We start from the raw sequence: 21,330 nt of genomic DNA on the forward strand, positions 1-21,330 counted from the left end.
AACAAAAAGTGGGTGAAGGAGATGAAGAGACACTTCTCAAAAGAAGACATTTATGTGGCCAACGAACATATGAAAAAAAGCTCATCATCACTGGTCATTAGAGAAATGCAAATCTAAACCACAATAAGATACCATCTCATGCCAGTTAGAATGCCAATCATTAAAAAGTCAGAAAACAATAGATGCTGGAGAGGATGTCAAGAAATAGGAACAATTTTACACTGTTGGTGGGGGTGGAAATTAGTTCGACCATTGTGGAAGATAGTGTGGCGATTCCTCAAGGATCTAGAACCAGAAATACCATTTGACCCAGCAATCTCATTACTGGGTATATACCCAAAGGATTATAAATCACTCTACTATAAAGACACATGCACACATATGTTTATTGCAGCACTGTTCACAATAGCAAAGACTTGGAACCAACCCAAATGCCCATCAATGATAGACTGGATAAAGAAAATGTGGCACATATACACCATGGAATACTATGCAGCCATAAAAAAAGGATGTGTTCATGTCCTTTGCAGGGATATGGATGAAGCTGGAAACCATCATTCTCAGCAAACTAACACAGAAACAGAAAACCAAACACCACATGCTCTCATTCATAAGTGGGAGTTGAAAAATGAGAACACATGGACACAGGAAGGGGAACATCACACACCAGGGCCTGTGGAAGATAGGCGGGTAGGGGAGGGATAGCATTAGGAGAAATACCTAATGTAGATGACAGGTTGATGGGTGCAGGAAACCACCATGGCGTGTGTATACCTATGTAACAAACCTGCATGTTCTGCACATATATCCCAGAGCTTCAAGTATAATAAAAAGGCCAGGTGTGGTAGCTCACACCTGTAATCACAGTACTTTGGGAGGCTGAGGCAGGCAGAACATGAGGCCAGGAGTTCGAGACCACTGACCAACATGGTGAAACCCCGTCTCTAGTAAAAATACAAAAATTAGCCAGGTGTGGTGGTATGTGCCTGCAATCCCAGCTACTCAGGAGGCTGAGGCAGGAGAATCGCTTGAACCCGGGAGGCGGAGGTTGCTGTGAGCAGAGGTCACACCATTGCACTCCAGCCTGGATGATAAAGCGAGACTCCATCTTTAAAAAAAAAAATTATAAAAAAAAAAACAAAAAAAAAAGAATGGTATCAAAATATTTTTTCTTCCCTCTCCTCTCTCCAGCTGTAATGGTTGTATTAAAAAACAATGTTTAATATCAACAATACCAAACAAAATGTTTGTGTTCTAAGTTGAGTAAGAATACATCTATTTCCATTTTAAAGCCACTTTAAATTAATGGTTTATTTTTTGTAATTACTTTTAAGTCTCAAATCAAATGTCATTTCCTCACTTTTGAATTTTAAATGCTTAATTATTTACATTGCACTTATGCTTGAAATTATCTCCTTTACATATTTACTTCTTACCTTATTTTACTACTTATTTGTTTATTCACTTATTTTTTAGTGATCTTGTCAGTTTTGTTTGTCATCATTGTATTAACATTTTGGTTTATAGAAGACATAAAGTAATCATTAAGTTACTAAACACATTAACTGTTGGAAAAAAGCCATTGCTTTGATACCTATAAAACGTACCAATATCTTGAAATTAAAGAATGATGGATTATTCCGTGTTATCAAGTGTCAGCAATTGACAGAACCAAGGCATTCCCTGGTCAGGGTTAGGCAAATACTTAGCTGAGTCCTGGGGGTTTCAAGGCAGTAAGGTATTACGGCTTCCGGCTTCAATCAAAGCAGTTCTCACTGCTTTTCACAGAGATGTTCTGCATAAGCTTTTGTTTGAAGAAAGAGTTCCATTGCTTAAAAACAGCTGGTTGGAGTACAGTGGTAAAAACCACTGTTCTAGGGAATTTGGAGCAAATGGTAGCCGAAATGAGTTTACATTCTAAGTATATTTACTTTTCCCTTTAAAAGTCAATGTGCTATCTTATTAACGTTTTCATATTATAAAGACATAAAATTATTTCTGCCTCAGTTTGAAGATTTGAACAATTTATGCTTTTTAGAATTTTAGAGATAAATGAAATACCTAGGCATCTAGATTCAGAAAATCTTTTACCTTTGGCTACATAAAAAACTGTAAGTTAAACCTTATATTGGAAAACTAGAATTTTGGCTTCAAAGATTTGTCCTTCCACTGTGTTAATCTTATATTTATATTTTATTTCCTTCTCTACAGAGAGAGCAGGTAAAAACATGTTTAGTGTTCTTCGCTTTCTAAGTTACATTTTATCTTGAGCAGATTTAAAACCAGATTAGCTGTAATAGGATTCCAGGATGTGGGCAGATGTCTACTTGTCAAAGACGATCTCTCTTGCAATCAGCTCCTTCATTATTTCATTTGTACCACCATAGATTGGCTGAACTCTGGCATCTACATAAGCTCTGGATAAATCAGAAGATGATTGAATGAATAAATAAAATATTTTAGAAACTGTAAATTTTGTCTTACCAGGTAACTCTTAAACTATTAATTTAATGAAGTACAAACAATAAAAGTCCTTCACGAATTACTAATTTTTTCAATATGGCATTCATCCTATATTGGAGTAATAGTAAAAAAACTATTAAGACATTAATAATATGTATAGCTTTGTATTAATTTGATTAAAGAGATTACAAATTCAAAATAAAAATAGTAAGTATATATCAGCTGATTTAATTTTGTAAAATTCAGCACATATGATAACACTCTTAAAAAGTCTTTTAGATTAGGAAAAGGACAGAATGTCTTAGTTTCTTTTATCTTTAACATTTCCTAAAAAAGTTGAAATCCACTGGTTTTATAGAAAACGAAAGAAAAAAGATTCATATTTTCTAGTATTCCCACAACTACTATCACTATTAGGAATATAAACTGATGCTTTAGCAAATATTATTTCCCAGAAAGTTAACAAGTAACCTGGTTTTTGGAAATGGTTAATAGTCACTTCAGTGATGTGTGGAGTTAAAATACAAAGTGGCTGAGTGCATTGCCATACCCACCCCCCGAAAAAAAAAACCAAAAACAAATATCATCAGAAATTCATTTCTGATAGTCATGATAACAATCATGCCACTGTGCAGTTGTTTTTGTCTTTTCTCATCTCATTTTATCCTCTCAGCTCTGGGATTGGGGAGGGATAAATGTTAGTACTGTTTTCCTGGTAAAGGAACTAAGGTAGAGAGAAGTTAATACATTTCCTAATTAATGGTTGCTGTTTAATGGTCACTAACAACACATCATTGGCAGGCTGGAATGAGGATGTTGGTATTCTGCCTCTTTTTCAAATTTTTTTTTTTGTATATCGCAACACTTTCATTGGCCAAAGAACTTAGAGGTAGTTATTGAACTTTGGACTTTCCTGGTAGACCCACTCAAAGGCTTTTTTTCTTTTTTCTTTTTTTTCTCAAGTATAATCTTGGTGTTTTGTTTTGTTTAAATTTGATTTTTAAGACAAATTAAATGTGCCAGCTCTAGGAACATACCATTTTTGGACTTACTCTTCTCCATATTCATCAGGGTTCCTTACAAAGCAATGGGCACTCAGTAAATATTTACTGATATGATTTACTGTATTACAAAGGAAATTTAGAATCTCAGAACTTTTGGCTGAAAACTTTAAAAGCTTGAGATATTTATATTTTCAAACTTTTTTTCTGAACAGATTTTGCTGTTCTCTACAAAATCTAGCACCTGCATTTTGAACACTTACCTATTGTAAACCTACTTCAGCAATCGCACTGTGTTTAGATATATATATATTTTTAAATAGGCTAGGCTTCTTTTTACATTAAAGAAGTTCCAATGGAGTAGATAAAGCAGAGATTAGTAGACCTTTGATATGTTACTAATTAAATTTAGTCATCAACTAAAATTAACAGTGAAAGGCAGCAGCAGAAATGTTTAACCACACTGCAATGAAGTTCTACATCTAAGGCTGCTCTTCCTAGCATGGCAGAGAAATCTTCAAATGGCAAGGCTTAAATCTCACTCCTCACAGGCTCGAGTCTAATGAGTAAGACTTAAATAAACACACATGCTGAAGACCAGTTGTTTAAAAAGACAAAAACAAAAAAACAAAATAAAAAAGCAGAGAAAGCACCTCTTATCTATGAAACCAACACTCAGCAACATATATATAAACTAATGTATTTTAGTCTGGGGGATATAAGAAACACAAGTAGAATAACTTTTTTTAATCAAGTCAAAGTCTCTACATTACATCCACATATTGCCGAATGTGTCTACGTGGTTTTTTTGTTTTGTTTGTTTGTTTTTTTGAGACAGAGTCTCACTCTGTCACCCAGGCTGGAGTGCAGTGGTACAATCTCGACTCACTGCAACCTCCACCTCCCAGGTTCAAGCAATTCTTGTGCCTCCGGAGTAGCTGGGACTACAGGCGCCCGCACCACGCCTAGCTATTTTTTTTGTATTTTTAGTAGAAATGGTATTTCGCCATGTTGCCCAGGCTGGTATTGAACTCCTGACCTCAGGTGATCCACCCGCCTTGGCCTTCCAAAGTGCTAGGATAGCAGGAGTGAGCCACCGCGCCTGGCCTAAGTGGCTTTTTTGATATTAGGCGATACATGGGAAGAGAAATAGAAGTCTAGTTTAGAAATTCATACAATCTTTGAACAAACTGGCCAAGAAAGGTTATTATTGTTTCTTAAAGGGAATATAAGTCTCAGACTAAAACCAGAGATTTCAAATAAGCCATCAAGCTACAATGTTTGCTTGGTATCAACTTGGTATCAACCAGAGATTTCAAATAAGCCATCAAGCTACAATGTTTGCTTGGTATCAACTTGGTCTCCGAGAAAACAGAGACCAAGGCTTATGGCACACTCCAATCCTAAGCCATTTAGATGATTGCCTTCTCCCCACCTAATAGGCCTTTCTTAAATGTGAACTAAACCACACAAATATTGAGCCACTACATAGCTTCTGCTCTTAATGTAATTTTAGTAAAATATTTTTTCTCACTAAGGACTATAAGCATATTAAGTGTTTCCAATTATACTTTTCAAAAAGATAAATTTGAAATCATTAGGCTGTCAGTTTGAATGTGGGTTTCATAATTTTTTCCTTTAGATACTTTATATTGAGATAAAATCTTAAAACGTGTTTTAGAAGTCTATACATTCTTACTCTCAGATTCAAACAAATTGTTACCTTTTTTGTATAAAACCAAAATTTCCTTGGGAAATTTTTCTAAACCAAAATCGTTGCTAAATAATAAGAACATATATTTTCTAAGGTGATAAGGAGAAAAGCTATGGGGAAGACTTCTGAGGAAATACTATGTTAGAGAAAAGGGAAATCTGAGATTGAGGAAAAAATATGGATGAGGACACTGCTATTTATAAATTAGTACTGCTTCAAACGGATAAGAATTTCATATATGAATAAAAGATAATTTGATTATTTCAATTTGAAGGAAATAAAAATCTATTTAAGAAAAAAAAAGATTTTAAATTTATTTTTTAAAAATACAAATAATCAGATATTTAAATATTGACAACTTTAGATCCTTTTCATTAGGCAGTTAAATTTTCTGTATTGCTTTTTTTTTTTTTCAGTTTTTTTTTTTTTTTTTTGAGACGGAGTCCTCGGCTGCTGTCACCCAGGCTGGAGTGCAGTGGCCGGATCTCAAGCTCACTGCAAGCTCCGCCTCCCGGGTTCTACTGCCATTCTCCTGCCTCAGCCTCCCGAGTAGCTGGGACTACAGGCACCCGCCACCGTCGCCCGGTACTAGTTTTTTGTAAGTTTTTAGTAGAGACGGGGTTTCACCGTGTTACGCCCAGGAGGTCTCGATTCCTGACCTCGTGATCCGCCCGTCTCGGCCTCCCCAAAAGTGCCGGATTAAATAGCTTGAGCCACGCGCCCGCCTTTTTCTCAGTTTTTAAAAAAAAGTAGTATTTGGCCAGACGGCAGTGGCTCAAACGCCGGTAATCCCAGCACTTTGGAGGCCCAAGGCAGTGGATCACTTGAGGCCAGGGATTTGAGACCAGCCTGCCACATGGCAAAACCACACCTCTACCGAGAGAAATACAAAAAAATTAGCAGGTGTCATGCCGCACATGTTAAATCAAAGCTACTCTGGAGGACTGAGGCACAAGAATTATTTAAACCTGAAGGCAGATGTTGCAGTTGAGTCCAGATTCCATGCACTGTACTCCAACCTGGTGGACAGAGTGAAACTGTCTCAAAAATAAATAAAATTAAAAATTTAAAAATTAAAAAATTTTTGAAATACTAATTTGTCCTTCTAACATAATGATTCAAATAAAAGCCAAAGGATCAAGCTTTTTTGTATACTGTGTCTTTACTGTAAGAATAAGATAAAATCCTAGTAAGGGAGTTGATAAAAAATAAAAAAAAAAAAGGCTGTTTCCATTTGCTTGAAAACATTTTTCTGTATGCAGCTGAAAAATTCAAAAGATTGCACACCTTCCTTTCCCTCTACATTTGATTACAAAGTAAAGAAGATTTTCCTTTTCTTCACATCATAAAGAGGAGTATATCAGAAAACTATACTTACTTTGCAATTGGGTACTCCCACATGTATCCCCAACCTCCATGGAGCTGTACACAGTCATAAGCCACACTATTTTGTAACTCAGATGCCCTAAATGACCAAAATAAAAGGCAGAAAAGAAATGTTTGAAATGGATTTTCACGAGGTGCTTCAAAACCAGAAAATTAATTATTTACAATTGTTGAAATGTGCACATTTATTAAGCGATTAGAACAGTATATTAGCCAAGCAAAGAAGATGATAAAATTACATATGAAATAAATTTCAAGAGAATTTTCATATAAGAATACCTTTTCATCAATTACCTTTCTTGCTAGGTTTTGCTAGCCTAGAAACAAAAGGTAGAAAGCTCAGATGATTAGGTTTTGGCTATTTCAGGCTAGAAAAGTTACAGTAAAACTTGAATATATTCTAATTTATTTGGATTCTCTATATGATCTAAATTACTCAGCCACCTAGTTCTTTTTGACCTTGTAATATGCATTTTTTCTCCAATGATGTCACTTTCTACTTGAAGATCATGATTCTGAATTTCAGTATAAAAAAGCAATTTTTTAGGGTTCTGACTTTTCAGAAATAAATTGAAGATAACAGTGAAAACCTGAGAGGGCACACTAACAAAGTATATGCTATCATATAGGAAACATTAGAAAATGACATAGAGATTATTATTCCTGAAGTGTGTATATTAGTATTATATATAATGTTTGTATATATAAACATGCAGTGCTTGAGAAAAATTCTTTTCTGATAATATCACAATTCTATCATTAAAATTCATGATAGAGATTTTATTCACCTTAACATAAAAATATGTTAGTTCAAAACTTTTTTCTACTTATTTGTCTTTTCTTTCTTTTGTTTGTTTGTGTGTTTGTTTTAGTGATGGAGTCTCACTCACTCTATGGCCCAGGTTGGGGTACAGCGGCACAATCATAGCTCATTAGAGTCTTGAACTCCTGGGCTCAAAGGATCCTCCCACCTCAGCTTCTCCAGTAGGAGTTACTACAGTGGCAAGGTACAGCACCCCACTACTTATTTTTCAATGGTGGGAAGCATAAAGCAAAAATAAAGATATATACTTTTTTAAATTTACAATAATTTTAAACTCAAACCATACAACAGGTGAGGATATTTCTAAGCAATATATTAACAATATAATTATTAATAGACAAGACTTTGGGGACAATAATAGTTGGAATTTGATAGTTTTTTTATGTTTGGCAAGTATTTTTGTGAAATATTTACTGGGCTATAACTAGCTGCCTCCTGTGCTTCAATGTGAAATACCAGCATGTGTATAAACCTGAGGTTTTCAAATAACAAGGTCAATGGCTATCCGAACTTCTTTTCCCAAAATATGTAAATTTTTTTTACACTTTTGCCACTAGTCAAAGAACTTGTTGTAAATGTAAATATAAAAGCCTCCTCAAAAGTGCAAGTTTCTGAAAAGTAATTCCACATTACTTTTCAATCTGGCAATTTTATTATTATGGGATCATTACATAAAGCACAAAATATTTCCCTTGTTCTACTTGTGACTGAACTGAACACAAGTTAATGAATAATGACAGGAATTTAATCTAGGTTACTCTTGGGCTAATGATATGTGAGAATGTTTGTTTTTAAAAATAAGAAACTGAATCTACTTCCAGAATCTGATTTAGACCATATATTCCAAAATCTTAAAATATACAAAAGTCTGACATACAGGGATGTTTTTTCAATCAACTCATCTTTAACACCATTGCTAATAATCTTTAATTCAAATCGAAGTCTTTCTAAACTTAACAGGATTTTATTTTCTTTCACTTAATAGAGCCTGTGAAACTTTGATTGGACAGCCAGTTCTTCGTGAATTTTTTCTTACATTTGGAAAGCACCTTAAATAGAAAAATCGTGTCCAACTTAGCCATTTCACAGATGACAAAAACATTTTCCTGGATGGAATTAAGTTTAATTACAGTTATTTAATAAAAGAATTGGGACTCTATCTCAAGACTCCTAAGTTCTACTGTTCCCTTTCAGCCTCACTATACTGTCGCTCTTCAGATAATTTGAAATTAAACTATTACTTGAATGAACGAATTCGTCATCCTAACAATATCACTCTTCATTATCCCACTCTTAATATTTTATTTTCAATAGCAAGTTAATAATTAAATACTAACTTTGCTTGCCTATTAGGATAAAACAATTAAATACCAACCTGAATAATTTTTAGCACATTATACGTATGCTTAAATGGAACATTTTAGCGTTTTTTTTTAAAGTTGAGTCTTACTTTTATTTTTCATTTCACCGATTTCCTCCTTTAAGACCCTCAAGGTTGAGCTTAAAATTGGCAGAATTCCATAACAGTCTGAGCACACACCACACTCTAATTACTGTAGCATGCATACCAGTATTTCGCCATGCAAGCAGTGGCAGAGTCCAAACGTTGTGCTTCATGCAGCTGGAGACAGTTGTCCACAAATGCTCTGGTTACACATATATGTGTTTTTAATTCTGCTAATTTATGTTGCACTGTCTTGAATTTAAAGGAAATAAAAGAAAAAAGTGAGCCTGGTAGAAATATAAACTTCTTTTTTTTTTTTTTTTTGAGACGGAGTCTTGCTCTGTCGCCCCGGCTGGAGTGCAGTGGCGTGATCTCGGCTCACTGCAAGCTCCGCCTTCTGGGTTGACGTCATTCTCCTGCCTCAGCCTCCCATTTAGCTGGGACTACAGGTGCCCGCCACCACGCCCAGCTAATTTTTTTTTGTATTTTTAGTAGAGACGGAGTTTCACCATGTTAGCCAGGATGGTCTCGATCTCCTGACCTTGTGATCCGCCCGCCTCGGCCTCCCAAAGTGAGAAATATAAACTTTAACCCACTTAACGTATCAGAAATTATACAATAAAAGATCTTTAGGGCAAACAAAAGTGGAATTGTTTTTTTCCTCCATAAAGAGGGCATTTGTTAGCAAATCAGCTTAAATTTAAAACTCACTATATTTCAGTGCTAAGGAAATTTGTACTAAAAGATGTGAAAATAGTTTAAAACATAAATGTCTTGTTTCAGATTCTAAAATTTAGATGAGGCAAACTTCTTGAAAAACAGCATTACTTTAATGTGTGAGCACCATCTTGTGGTACAGTTATTTAGGTACAGCTGTCGAAAACACCTATTGTATTTTCCTCCAGAGACTAAATCCTTGAAGATTTTTCTTTATTAATGAAATTAAGTATGCAGATTTTCCTGCTCTGCTCTTAACATCTGGAGGGATAAGGGGGTTCTATATATGTTCATAAACACATCAAAATATTTATAAGGTATTATTTAATATTGCACGGTATTTAATCTAGATCTGTAGAAAGCAATATAATAAAATCAGAGTACTAAAGAAATCAAAGTCCAGTACCCTCATCCTCTTTCATCCCTTCACATGATCCCTCTTGATATGGTTTGGCTGTGTCCCCACCCAAATCTCATCTTGAATTTTAGCTCCCATAATCCCCACATGTTGTGGGAGGGACCTGGTGGGAGATAATTGAATCATGAGGGCGGGTTTGTCCCATGCTGTTTTTGTGATAGTAAGTCTCATGAGATCTGATGGTTTTATAAAGAGCAGTTCCCCTGCACACACTCTTTTGCCTGCCATCATGTAAGATGTGCTGTTGTTCCTCCTTCACCTTCCACCATGATTATGAGGCCTCCCCAACTATGTGGAACTGTGAGTCTTTTAAACACCCTCCTTTTTTAAAAAAAAAAAATTACCCAGTCTCAGGTATTTCTTCATAGCAGTATGAAAATGGATAAATACACCTCCCATACCTCCCAATAGCTTGTTTAGCAGTCTCTAGCTTGGACTGAATGGTCTGGGATTATCAGTGTTAATACAGCTATGTACCTACCTCCTCCTGCTGGCCATGGACAACCCATTAGCATTTTTGGAAAGCATTCTATTTAGACCATTGTCAATTGTTCCTGACTGTCCTTGCTTCAGTCAAGCTTTATTTCATTCCTGACTCTAGGCTCTCACACTCTGAACTTGGAGTTTATATCTGTTCTCTCTGGCACTGACTCTTGAGCCTCCCTCAGGAAATTGGCTTGAACTTGAAATACTGGGTTCCCACTTTGGGTAGCCTCCAAAAGTATACCCCATTCTAGTTGATTTCTTAGGTCCCAGGCCCAGATATGGTCAGCTGGCCCTATCTTCTTTGTGAAAATACAGATAGAAACAGAGTTCTGATCATTCTGCCGTTAAATGAGTAAGAACTTCACTGTGGCTTATAGAAAGCATACACATGGAAAGTTACCGGCAAAGGTGGTGCAGTGAAACTCAAACTAGAAGTTAAACACACACTGTCAAGTCCAAAGCCACAGCTGTGTACTCAAAGGAGGGTGGTGGGCCAGATTCTCAGAAGATGCAGGGTCTGCTTTTAATGCTGGCTACAGCAGTTCTAAAATTATAAAACTGATTTTTTCAGTGTCATTGTTGGTTGGGACAGTTTTGATACTTACCATTTCTGGAAAAGAGTAGAATGGGAGTGTAAAAAGACCCAGGACCAACCAAGACCAGGGTGTATCACGTGGAGTAGAAGCTGTGAGGGGTAGATTCCTTACAGGTATATCAACATAACTACTGTGCTGATGAACACTCCAACTGTCTTTCCCTTGGTTTTATTTTACCCTGTTCTACAAACAGAGAATGTAACTGGCATTGAATGACTCCAAAACTAAGCAGTGGGAAGGCTGGCACCCCACTCCTTCCATCTCTGTATTCTGGCCTCTAATTCTGAACATGCTGGGCCACATCAAAACTTTCTTCCCCTCTTGTTGTTTCCCTTACTTTTTCTATCTCCACTTCTATTCATTATATATTTATTTAGGTCAAATATCTACCCTTTAATCAGCACAAAGTTTCCCACTGCCAACCCACACATTCAAGTTTACTCATAGACAATCTAAAGATGGAATAAAAAAAAAAAAAAAAGAAAAGAAAGAAAAAAATAGGGAAATAACCTATATAATCAAAAACGGATGAGTATTCCATGAAAATCCCTGAAGATGGTTTCTAAGTCTACTCCTAGTTTAGTTCAATGACACTATGCATGACACTTTATTTGGAAAATAAGAGTGGATCCAACAAGACTCAAAATTTTTTTTTTTTTTTTTGCCTACGTGATGCCACATTTGGGAATTTATGCACTGTCTTTACAATATGAAAGGGTAAAGATATCTAAGCCTGATTCTCTCATACAAGAGTTGTTCCTTTGTAAATGTAAATGCTGGAAACTTCTAGAAGCTGAAGTAAAACTTCAAACCAGAATGGAATGATTTAGAATTCTTGCATCAGTGCATTCAGTGAAGTTCAGAGGTCTGAGAATAATGTCTCCAAGAGTATATAATTTACTCTCTGGGGATAAAAAGATTAAATACGTATTCTTGCCATTGGGTTGAGCATTACTAAACAGATTTGGTCTTTCTTTTTCACTGCAGACACTGCATTATGCTTTCTGAAATCATCCTCTAATCAAAGGCACTAAAAATTGGACCACACATTATTAGCTAAGTACTCTTTGTGAATGATTGACAAGCTCATAGCAGTATTTTTAAGTCATTTATATTTGTTAATAAATAATACTACAGTTAGCATTAAAAAATTATTATGAAGTTACTGAGTGGGCTGGATAGTCTTTTTCAGAGTTCTGAATGACAGAATTCTTAGAATCATAAAATTACGGAACTGGAAAACACTTTGGAGAGGTTATCTAGCCCAGTACTCCCTTAAACAACAGCAGCAGTTGCTCTAATATATTGTGGTTAAAATATAAAATAAAACACACTAGGTTTGCTATTTGATAGTTAATTAATCTCATGCTCAAGGTCTTAAGAACTGGATACTCCCGTTTTAGAGACATGTGAAGAAGAAGTATTAATATTTTTTCCTCTCTATTCCTTTGCCTAATTCTTTATGCCCTTAGAATTAAGAACACGTACCACATAGGAAATGACTAACCAAGAGCTCTCATTAGATTAGAAAAAACATTCCATTTTCACTTCATTGTCCACTGAGTGAAGGAAATAGGAAAAGAAAAAAGGCTCATCTGCTTTGCACTTCTGGGCAGTCATAACAGTATATAAGTGAAGAGTGTAGGTTCTGGAATTAGAATATATGTGTAATTTGGGCAAGTTACTTAACCTCTCTATACCTCAATTTCCTTAAATGTAAAATAAAAATAATTAAAATACTTATGATATAGATTTGTGAAGAGAAAGAATGAGACAATTCACTTAGCAGTGTCTGGCAGATAGGGAGCAGTCAAGCAATAATATCCATCATTACTATTTAACATCTGGATTTTACTGTTTTATTGTCTATTCCATGAAAAATCATAAGATTGACATAAACTATGGAGAGTATAGATTTTAAAAAGCCCAATAATTATTGCTACATCCATATAGTAGGTTTCTGTTCTAAAAAGAAAATAAATTTTGTGACATGCATTTCAACTGGTCAGAAAGCCCCAAAATGTTCAAAATTCAAGGATAACAAAGAGAATGGAAACTGAATAGTTATATAGTTATAAAATGACATGTGGCCAAGTATATTGTAACATTTAAAGCTCTTTTATTTCAATTGAATAACTAGAACCATAGTGTACCCAGCTCTCGAATACTAGGTATAGCTATGTACAGTATTGGTTATTCATCGTCTCTGAATATATTCCTAGCTTGAAATATGAAAATATTATTCAAATATATTTATTTCGATAAAATAGGAAGATCACAAGACATATCTCAGAAATCTCAGAACATATACACTTACTTGGAAAACACTACTACTAGCTATCAATAATGTGACCTGTGGAAGTAGAATGCTACTGCCACCTACTGAAAGTTTAGGGAACTAACTTTGAAAGAAGGCAACAATAAAATGACACTTCTTTAAAAAGGAATGATTAAAATTATTTATTTTTTGCTATTAAAATACAATAAATGTATATTTTAAAAGAATCTTTTCCCCTATAACAAACAATATGGACAACTTTTCTATTTTCTTCATGGTTAAATGTCAAATTACATGCTTTCTGAGTCATTCACGCAATCTGGGTAATATTATAGTCATCCTTGTCATGCAGTATGAAGCCAAAATAAGGCTAAAGGTATATTTTTGTTTTTTTATTTGTTTTTGTGGGTAGCAGGGAGACAGGGTCTTGCTATGTCACTCAGGCTAGGGTACAATGGTGCGATCTCAGCTCACTGCAACCTTTTGACTCCAGGGCTCAAGCGATCCTCCCACCTTAGCCTCCTGAGTAGCTGGGACTACAGGCACACACCACCACACCTGGTTAATTTTTGTATCTTTTGTAGAGATGAGGTTTTGCAGTGTTGCCCAGGCTGGTCTCAAAGTCCTGCGTTCAAGCAGTCTGCCTGCCTAGGCCTCCCAACATGCTGGGATTACAGGTGTGAGCCACTACGCCTGGCCTTGGTATAAGGGTTTTAGTAAACATTTTTGATGTTTAAGTGGTGGTGGTTGGATATCAGAAGCAAATGATACTCATTCCACTTTGGGGACAGTTGAGAAAATCAGAGTGATATCAAGTGGTAACACTTCCTTCATATTGCCAGGCGCGTAGCATGTGTTTTGCGAGTCACATCCATCAAATTACAGTTGAACACATTACCTTAAGAGGCAATCAATATATATATATATATATATATATGTTCAGTGAAGCAAAAAGTAATATATCATAAATGTCAGTGTTTCCCAATGGGAAATTATTGATATTTGGAGTGACGCAATTAGTTGTAATCCAAATGTGCATTATAGGACATTGAACAACACTGTCCTCCAGGGCACCATACAAGTTATACCTCCAGCCAATTGTGCACACCCACCCCCACCCCATTCCTGACACTTCTAAACACCTGGAGGAAAGGGCATTCACTGAGAACCACTGATACATGTAAATCAGTGATCCATAAAGGAAAGAGAATATAAAGTATAACATCCTTGCTCTTAAGGAAATCACAATTTAGATAAGTTAAGTCATATTGTTTTGTTAAATGTTTTCTTGATTGAATGTGTACCTCATTTTTATAGATTCAGAACAACTGTTTTAGGTTTGTTATGTCAATAAGAAAAGCTAGGATGTAAATACTTTTTTTCAGGATGGAAAAAGTTAATTTGATGACAATACAGGTAGCAAATAGTTCCCAAAACGACATAGAGAGGGTCTAGATCAAGAGCAAGAGGAAGTAGATGATAAAAAGGTCTCCCATATTGAAACAAAATGGAGCAAGGCATTATGTAAGAAATAAAATAAGGGTAACAGCAAATTTTTAATGAGGGCTTACTTTGCCAGGCAATATTTCAAGTGCTTTATGTATATTACCCTATCTAACTGATAGAGACTGGTGACAGCCAAGGGTCTCTGGCAAAACCCCGCCTTCAAGCCTAAACAGCCTAAAGGCTGAAAACCCCGACTGCTGGTCCCAGATGAAGGCTGCCCTTTCCCAACTGATCCTTTCTGAATATTGCCTACCTGTGCACTGGGAAGATGGGGTGGAGCCTTGGGAAGTTCACACCCCTTGCAGAGGAGAGGAGCCTAGCTTCTCTTGTTCCTGTGTGCTGACCTAGGATTCAATCTGTAAGGTGGGAAACCTCCTAGCAGGACTTTGTCTCGCTTTGCTGAGAGTTCCTTTTTCCTTTTCATTTAATAAATCCTACCCTAGTCAACCTACAATGTGTCTGCGTGCCTAAATTATCCCGGTCATGTGACAAGAACCCAGTTTTTTTTACAACATAATCCTCACAACAACGCTATGAGGCAATCTCTGATATTCACAAATAGGAAAATATTTTATAAATATTTACAAACGTTATACATTTTAAAGATTTATAGTCATAAGATTTCACAATTTTGCAAATCAAACACATTTTATAAATTTACAAATAGGAAACTATTTTTGAGAGAGAGAACATGCCTAGACTACAGAGATTCAAGTAGCTGGGTTAGGACATAAACCACACTTGAACATAATTTCTAGAATGCTGGTCCTGAAAAGCCACCAAGTTGTTTCATTTCTGCCTTCCCCCTCACAAAGCCTTCCAGACAGTCATTCTACTGAAACATTTTTCAGTCAAATCCCAACTCCAGGTTTTTTGCTGGTGAAATGCTTCACCAGTTTGATGACTGCATGAAGGAATTATAAACTATTCCTTCATTTAAAAAGAAACTATAGGGTCTAAAATTTAATTAGCATATTTAGTGACTGTGGCCACCATATACTGAGTTCTTTTGCAAAACCCCTCAAGTTCCTGGGGAAACTCAACCCTAGGTAAACACAATCATCTGTCTTTTCTCTATGATTGTACCTGGGAAGCTAAACTCTTATCATAAAGCTGATTGATACACAAAAAGCAGAAAGTAGTTCAGTTTCTCATTCTCAAGAAGGTATTTCGTACCTCCCTCACCCTTCTCCAACATCTCCACGCCTCCTTCACTCACCTGTCTTTCAAGGACTAACTTTCCCTATTGTTATTTATTTATTTATTTATTTATTTATTTATTTATCTGTTTGTTTATTTTTGAGATGGCGTCTTGCTCTGTAGCCCAGGCTGGATGGAGTGCAGTGGTACGATCTCGGCTCACTGCAACCTCCACCTCCCAGGTTCAAGTGATTCTCCTGCCTCAGCCTCCCAAGTAGCTGGGATTAGAGGCGTGCACCACCATGTCTGGCTAATTTTTGTAGTTTTAGTAGAGACAGGGTTTCACCATGTTGGCCAGGCTGGTCTCGAACTCCTGACCTCCAGTGATCCTGCCTGCCTCAGCTTCCCAAAGTGCTGAGATTACAGGCGTGAGTCACTGTGCCTGGCCACGTTATTTACAGAAAGAGAAGTCTTCTATAAATAACTTTTGCAGTTTTCTACCAACAGAGTGATGTATCTGTCTGAACTCATAGATGTCCTTTGCTCCTTTCTTCCTGTGCAAATGAAGGAATCCCCCTCCTGTTGATGGGAAAGCCTATCTTTCCATGTGTCAGCATCCACAAACTCACCCTTTCTCAAAGACCTTATGCAGTTGATTATTTCCTTCCTATCTACAAACTTTCCCCGTTTATTAAATCCTTTCTTTATATGTAGGTATTAAACTATGCACCCACATCCCCATCCTAAAAATAATGACAAAAAATTAATAACTCCCAAATATCTCCCTTGACTCTCAAATCTCCTTCCCCTCCCCTCTTCCCACACCACCCTTTCACTCAACTACCATTCACAGCCAAACTCAAGAAAGAGCTGCTTACCATCAGTATTGTTTCACTTCATCATTTCTGTCTCATCACTCGGGTCTGTCACCCTCCACCTCCATTAATGGCTCTTACTAAATAATCTCCATATCATTGTATTCAATGAGCACTCTTTGCTCTTCATCTTATTTTTCCCCTAAGCAGCATTTGATCCTACTCCCTACTCCATGAAATCCTCTTTCCTTCCAGCTTCTGTGACAAAGTTCTCCTGATTTGCTTTCTACTTTCTAACTGTTCATTCATTATCAGTCATCTTACAGGCTCCTCCTATTCAGACAATATGAATTCCAAATATGAATTCTACCTTTAAATCTTGTAGTCTTCCTCAAGGACTGTGTCCTAAGATCACTTCCTGTCTTACTCTCTACTATCTCTCCCTTAGTGATCTCATCCACTTCCATGGTTTCTAATATCACCTTACATGAAAATAACCCCAAACTTCTGTTTACCCCAGGCCATTCCAGATGAGTAAATTGATATCATCTAATACTAAACCACAATGACAAGCTTACCTGTAGGTGGGCAACTGTTTTGCCAAAAGCTTTTCTTTGTTTAACATAGTTCCTGGTTTCTTCAAACATGAACTCACTAGCTGAAATTGCCATATCAGCAATTAACAGCCTTTCCTATAACACAAAAATTAGGTCTTATGCAAGTGATTTTCACACAATTTCAATTACATTATTGTGTAATTGAAATTACACAATTTCAATTTACATTATCACTCACCTGTAGCTTTTAATCCCATTTTATGTAGATGAATCCTATAAATTAACTTTATAATAAACTCATAAAGATTAATTTATGTCTTAACTCTTTATAAGAAAACAGATTTATGAGATTCTTTTGACATATCTCTAGTCACTTTCTAAAGCAAATCCTTTATTTTTATGAATGACTGCTTTTTTAAAAAATCTTAATTTTTTAAGGGTTGAAGTCTCACTCTGTTGCTAAAACTGGAGTACAGTTGCACAATCACAGTTCACTACATCCTGTAATTCCTGGGCTCAAGTGATCCTCCCATCTCAGCCTCCCGAGTAGCTGGGACAACAGGCGCATAACACCATGCCCACGAATGACTGTCTTCATTATATATATGCAATTTATTTAATTTTTTCTTCTCTTTATTTACATATGAGTTAAAAACAATCCCTAGTTCCTAGTTGCTTATTTCAAGTTATTAATCTCTGCACACTGTATGACTCAATAGATCTGTGGAAATAAACATCTTACAGCATATAAGTTAAATTCTACCTATTAATGTAAAAGTAGTCTTAGTTTAAATCCATCATGCTGGTGATTTTCATGGCAGTCACCAGGCAGGAGTACCCCCTTACACTGGCATCTGAGGCTCAATAATCACTTGTCAACCATACTTTAAAACCATAGCTGTTTAGGGACTGACCCTATGTGGCTAAAACTTTTCAGTCTGAATTTTACACTTTTCCCTTTGATTCACAGTTATTATTTAAAAACTGGCAAACTATCAAATGTTTTGCATGACATTTCCTTACAAAGAGCTAAGTTTCTGAATTGTAGTTAAGAAGCTAAAATCATCCTAAGAAGGAATCACAGAACTGAAATATCTGTTTTTCCTACTCACTTTTTTTTTTTGAGATGGAGTCTCGCTCTGTCGCCCAGGCTGGAGTGCAGTGGCGGGATCTCGGCTCATTGCAAGTTCCGCCTCCTGGGTTCATGCCATTCTCCTGCCTCAGTCTCCCGAGTAGCTGGGACTACAGGCGCCCGCCACCTCGCCCAGCCAATTTTTTTGTATCTTTAGTAGAGACGGGGTTTCACTGTATTAGCCAGGATGGTCTCGATCTCCTGACCTTGTGATCTGCCTGCCTTGGCCTCCCAAAGTGCTGGGATTACAGGCATGAGCCACCGCGCCCAGGCTTTCCTACTCACTTTATAAGCTTTGATTGGATATTACTGAGTTCAGTTATTTACTTATCTACCCTATAAAACTCATACTTTTATTACAACTTTAATACTCAAATGATTTCACAAGTTTTGCATGTATAAATCTGCATGCATAATATAGAAATAGCATGTTTCTATATTATTCTATTCCAATTCATTATTTAGTCAAAAGATGGAATCTTTAAACACTTCTGACCTGTGGAAGCTCTTTCATGATGTAATAGAAGCCTTTATTCTCTTCTCCAAGTAGGGCACTAGCTGGCAACCGTACATCTTCAAAGAATAGTTCTGCAGTATCCTAAAAGACCATACAAAAAATGTAGAGAGTGATCTCATTTAAATCTTCCAATAACCCAGTGAATATTGGAGTGAATATTATTTTTTGCAAAAAAACAAAAAGCAAATTGGAAGCCAAGCTGGAGTGGTTAATGAACATAACTAGTAAGTGGTAAACCAGGGATTTGAACTCACAGCCATCTGATTCCAAAACTTGTGGCTTTCCTACTGCAACACACTATCATTCCAGCTCTAATATTGTCCAGTTCTTAAGGTACTTGGAACTAAGGATTTCTAATACATATTAAGCAAAACATGTGTTTTCGGTAATGTATAGAAAGAACATTTTCTGTTTTTTTGTTTGTTTGTTTTATTTATTTATTTTTTTTGAGAGGGAGTCTTACTCTGTCGCCCAGGCTGGAGTACAGTGGTGTGATCTCGGCTCACTGCAACCTCCACCTCCTGGGTTCAAGTGATTCTCCTGCCTCAGCCTCCAGAGTAGCTGGGACTACAGGCGCCTGCCACCACACCCAGCTAATTTTTTTATTATTAGTAGAGACGGGGTTTCACCACGTTGTCCAGGCTGGTCTCAAACTCCTGACTTCAGGTGATCCACCGGCCTCAGCCTCCCAAAGTGCTCGGATTACAGGTGTGAGCCACCGTGCCTGGTCACACTTTCTATTTTTACTTCATATTTTTCTTTAATACATTTTACAAATAGATGGCTTGTTACCATGCAGTTAATTTTGCCATTTCTAAAGCAGATATTCAAAATACCTTGATTCATTTCTATTGCTGGTCATCAGAAAGAGATAGAGAGGTATAAATGGGAATAAATCTCATTACCACATCAGAAAAGCGTATTTTAGGAATTCAGCGTAGGAAATAAAATTGTGCCACATGTAATCCTCTATATAAGTCTCCTATCTGATTAATAGTAAACTCAATTAGTATCTGAATATGATTTACATTATCACTCACCTGTGCTTTTAATCCCATTTTATGTAGCTTTCGTCCCTTGATAAATCCTTTCATTCCATTTTCCACTAGAAAAAGGCTAATACCACGGGCAGGGGAAGCAGCTTCATGATTTGTGACCGCAACTACAATCACAACATCACTTAACCACCCATTACTGATGAACACCTGTAAAACCCCAAGTACACTAGTAATGCACCATGATAATTCAAGTCTATGTGCAAGTTATGATTGGGAGAAAGCACATTCCAGAAAACTAAAACAGACAAGACACGCTCGATATCTCTCTTGGTATCTTACCCAAATATCTGCAGAGCTGATTATTCACACATGGTGTTATCAAGGATCGGGGAAAAATTACTTAATACTTCAAAGAATGAAACCTATAGATCTTCTTTTCACTATTAATATTATACACAATAATAATAAGCAGAGATTATTATGTTCTTTAAAAATGAAACCAAATTGTCTATTATGATGATAAATTGTATTTTAGAAGGAAGAAACTGATAAGAAAAGAAAATCTGGCCGGGTCTGCTGGCTCACACCTGGAAGCCCAGCACTTTGGGAGGCTGAGGCAAGAGGATCATTTGTGCTAAGGAGTTAAGACCAGCCTTGCCAAAATAGCAGAGACAAAAAAATTAAAAATTAGCTGATGTGGTAGTGTGCACCTATATATAGTCCAAGCTACTTAGGAAGCTGAGGCAGGAGGATTGCTTGAGCCTAGGAGTCTGAGGTTGCAATGAGTTATGATTGTACCACTGCACGCCAAACTGGGTGATAGAGTGAGACCCTGTCTCTAGAAAAAAAAAGAAAAGAAAAATAAAAAGAAAGAAAATCTGCTGTAAATGGCGCTATATTATTTATTCTCAGATGTATCAGTTTTGAAAAGGACTATTTTGATTTTGTAATTGATATCCTGCCTCCTTTAAAATGGCCTAAATAGGAAACTGATTAAGGAGGGAAAAATGACAAGCCAAATGAGAGGGATTATCAGATGATATTGATTCAGAAAACAAAATATACTCCGAGCAAATATTAATAATTATCTTCTCATTCTGCCTCTTTCCTGGTTCATCTCAATCATTTTCATGGCTTGAGTCACCCTGTACATGCTGATGACTCCAAATATTTATCTATGCCATGTTTCCTTTCTTTTTTTTTAGAGACAGGGTCTCTCTCACCCAGGCTGGAGTGCAGTTGTGTGATCATAGCTCACTGCAGCCTCGAATTCCTGGTAAGCCACATTTCTTGATAGGACCTGGACCTGAATATGTACTTGCTTCTGGACATTTCCACT

At 36.4% G+C, this 21,330-nt stretch overlaps 1 protein-coding gene across 1 annotated transcript in view; it reads right to left on the reverse strand.

The window, feature by feature from the left end:
* Positions 1 to 1,360: 1,360 nt before the first annotated feature.
* Positions 1,361 to 21,330, reverse strand: part of ACADL (acyl-CoA dehydrogenase long chain) — a 40,036-nt gene continuing 20,066 nt past the window's right edge. Inside the window, 6 exon segments of the mRNA XM_017889420.1 lie at positions 1,361 to 2,417; positions 6,557 to 6,643; positions 8,956 to 9,083; positions 17,366 to 17,479; positions 18,973 to 19,074; positions 20,034 to 20,198. Coding sequence (XP_017744909.1) covers positions 2,324 to 2,417; positions 6,557 to 6,643; positions 8,956 to 9,083; positions 17,366 to 17,479; positions 18,973 to 19,074; positions 20,034 to 20,198 — 690 coding nt within the window. The 3' untranslated portion in view covers positions 1,361 to 2,323.

Source organism: Rhinopithecus bieti, unplaced genomic scaffold (genome assembly GCF_001698545.2).
Source record: "Rhinopithecus bieti isolate Rb0 unplaced genomic scaffold, ASM169854v2 scaffold_17939, whole genome shotgun sequence".
In the NCBI taxonomy this organism is placed as follows: domain Eukaryota; kingdom Metazoa; phylum Chordata; class Mammalia; order Primates; family Cercopithecidae; genus Rhinopithecus; species Rhinopithecus bieti.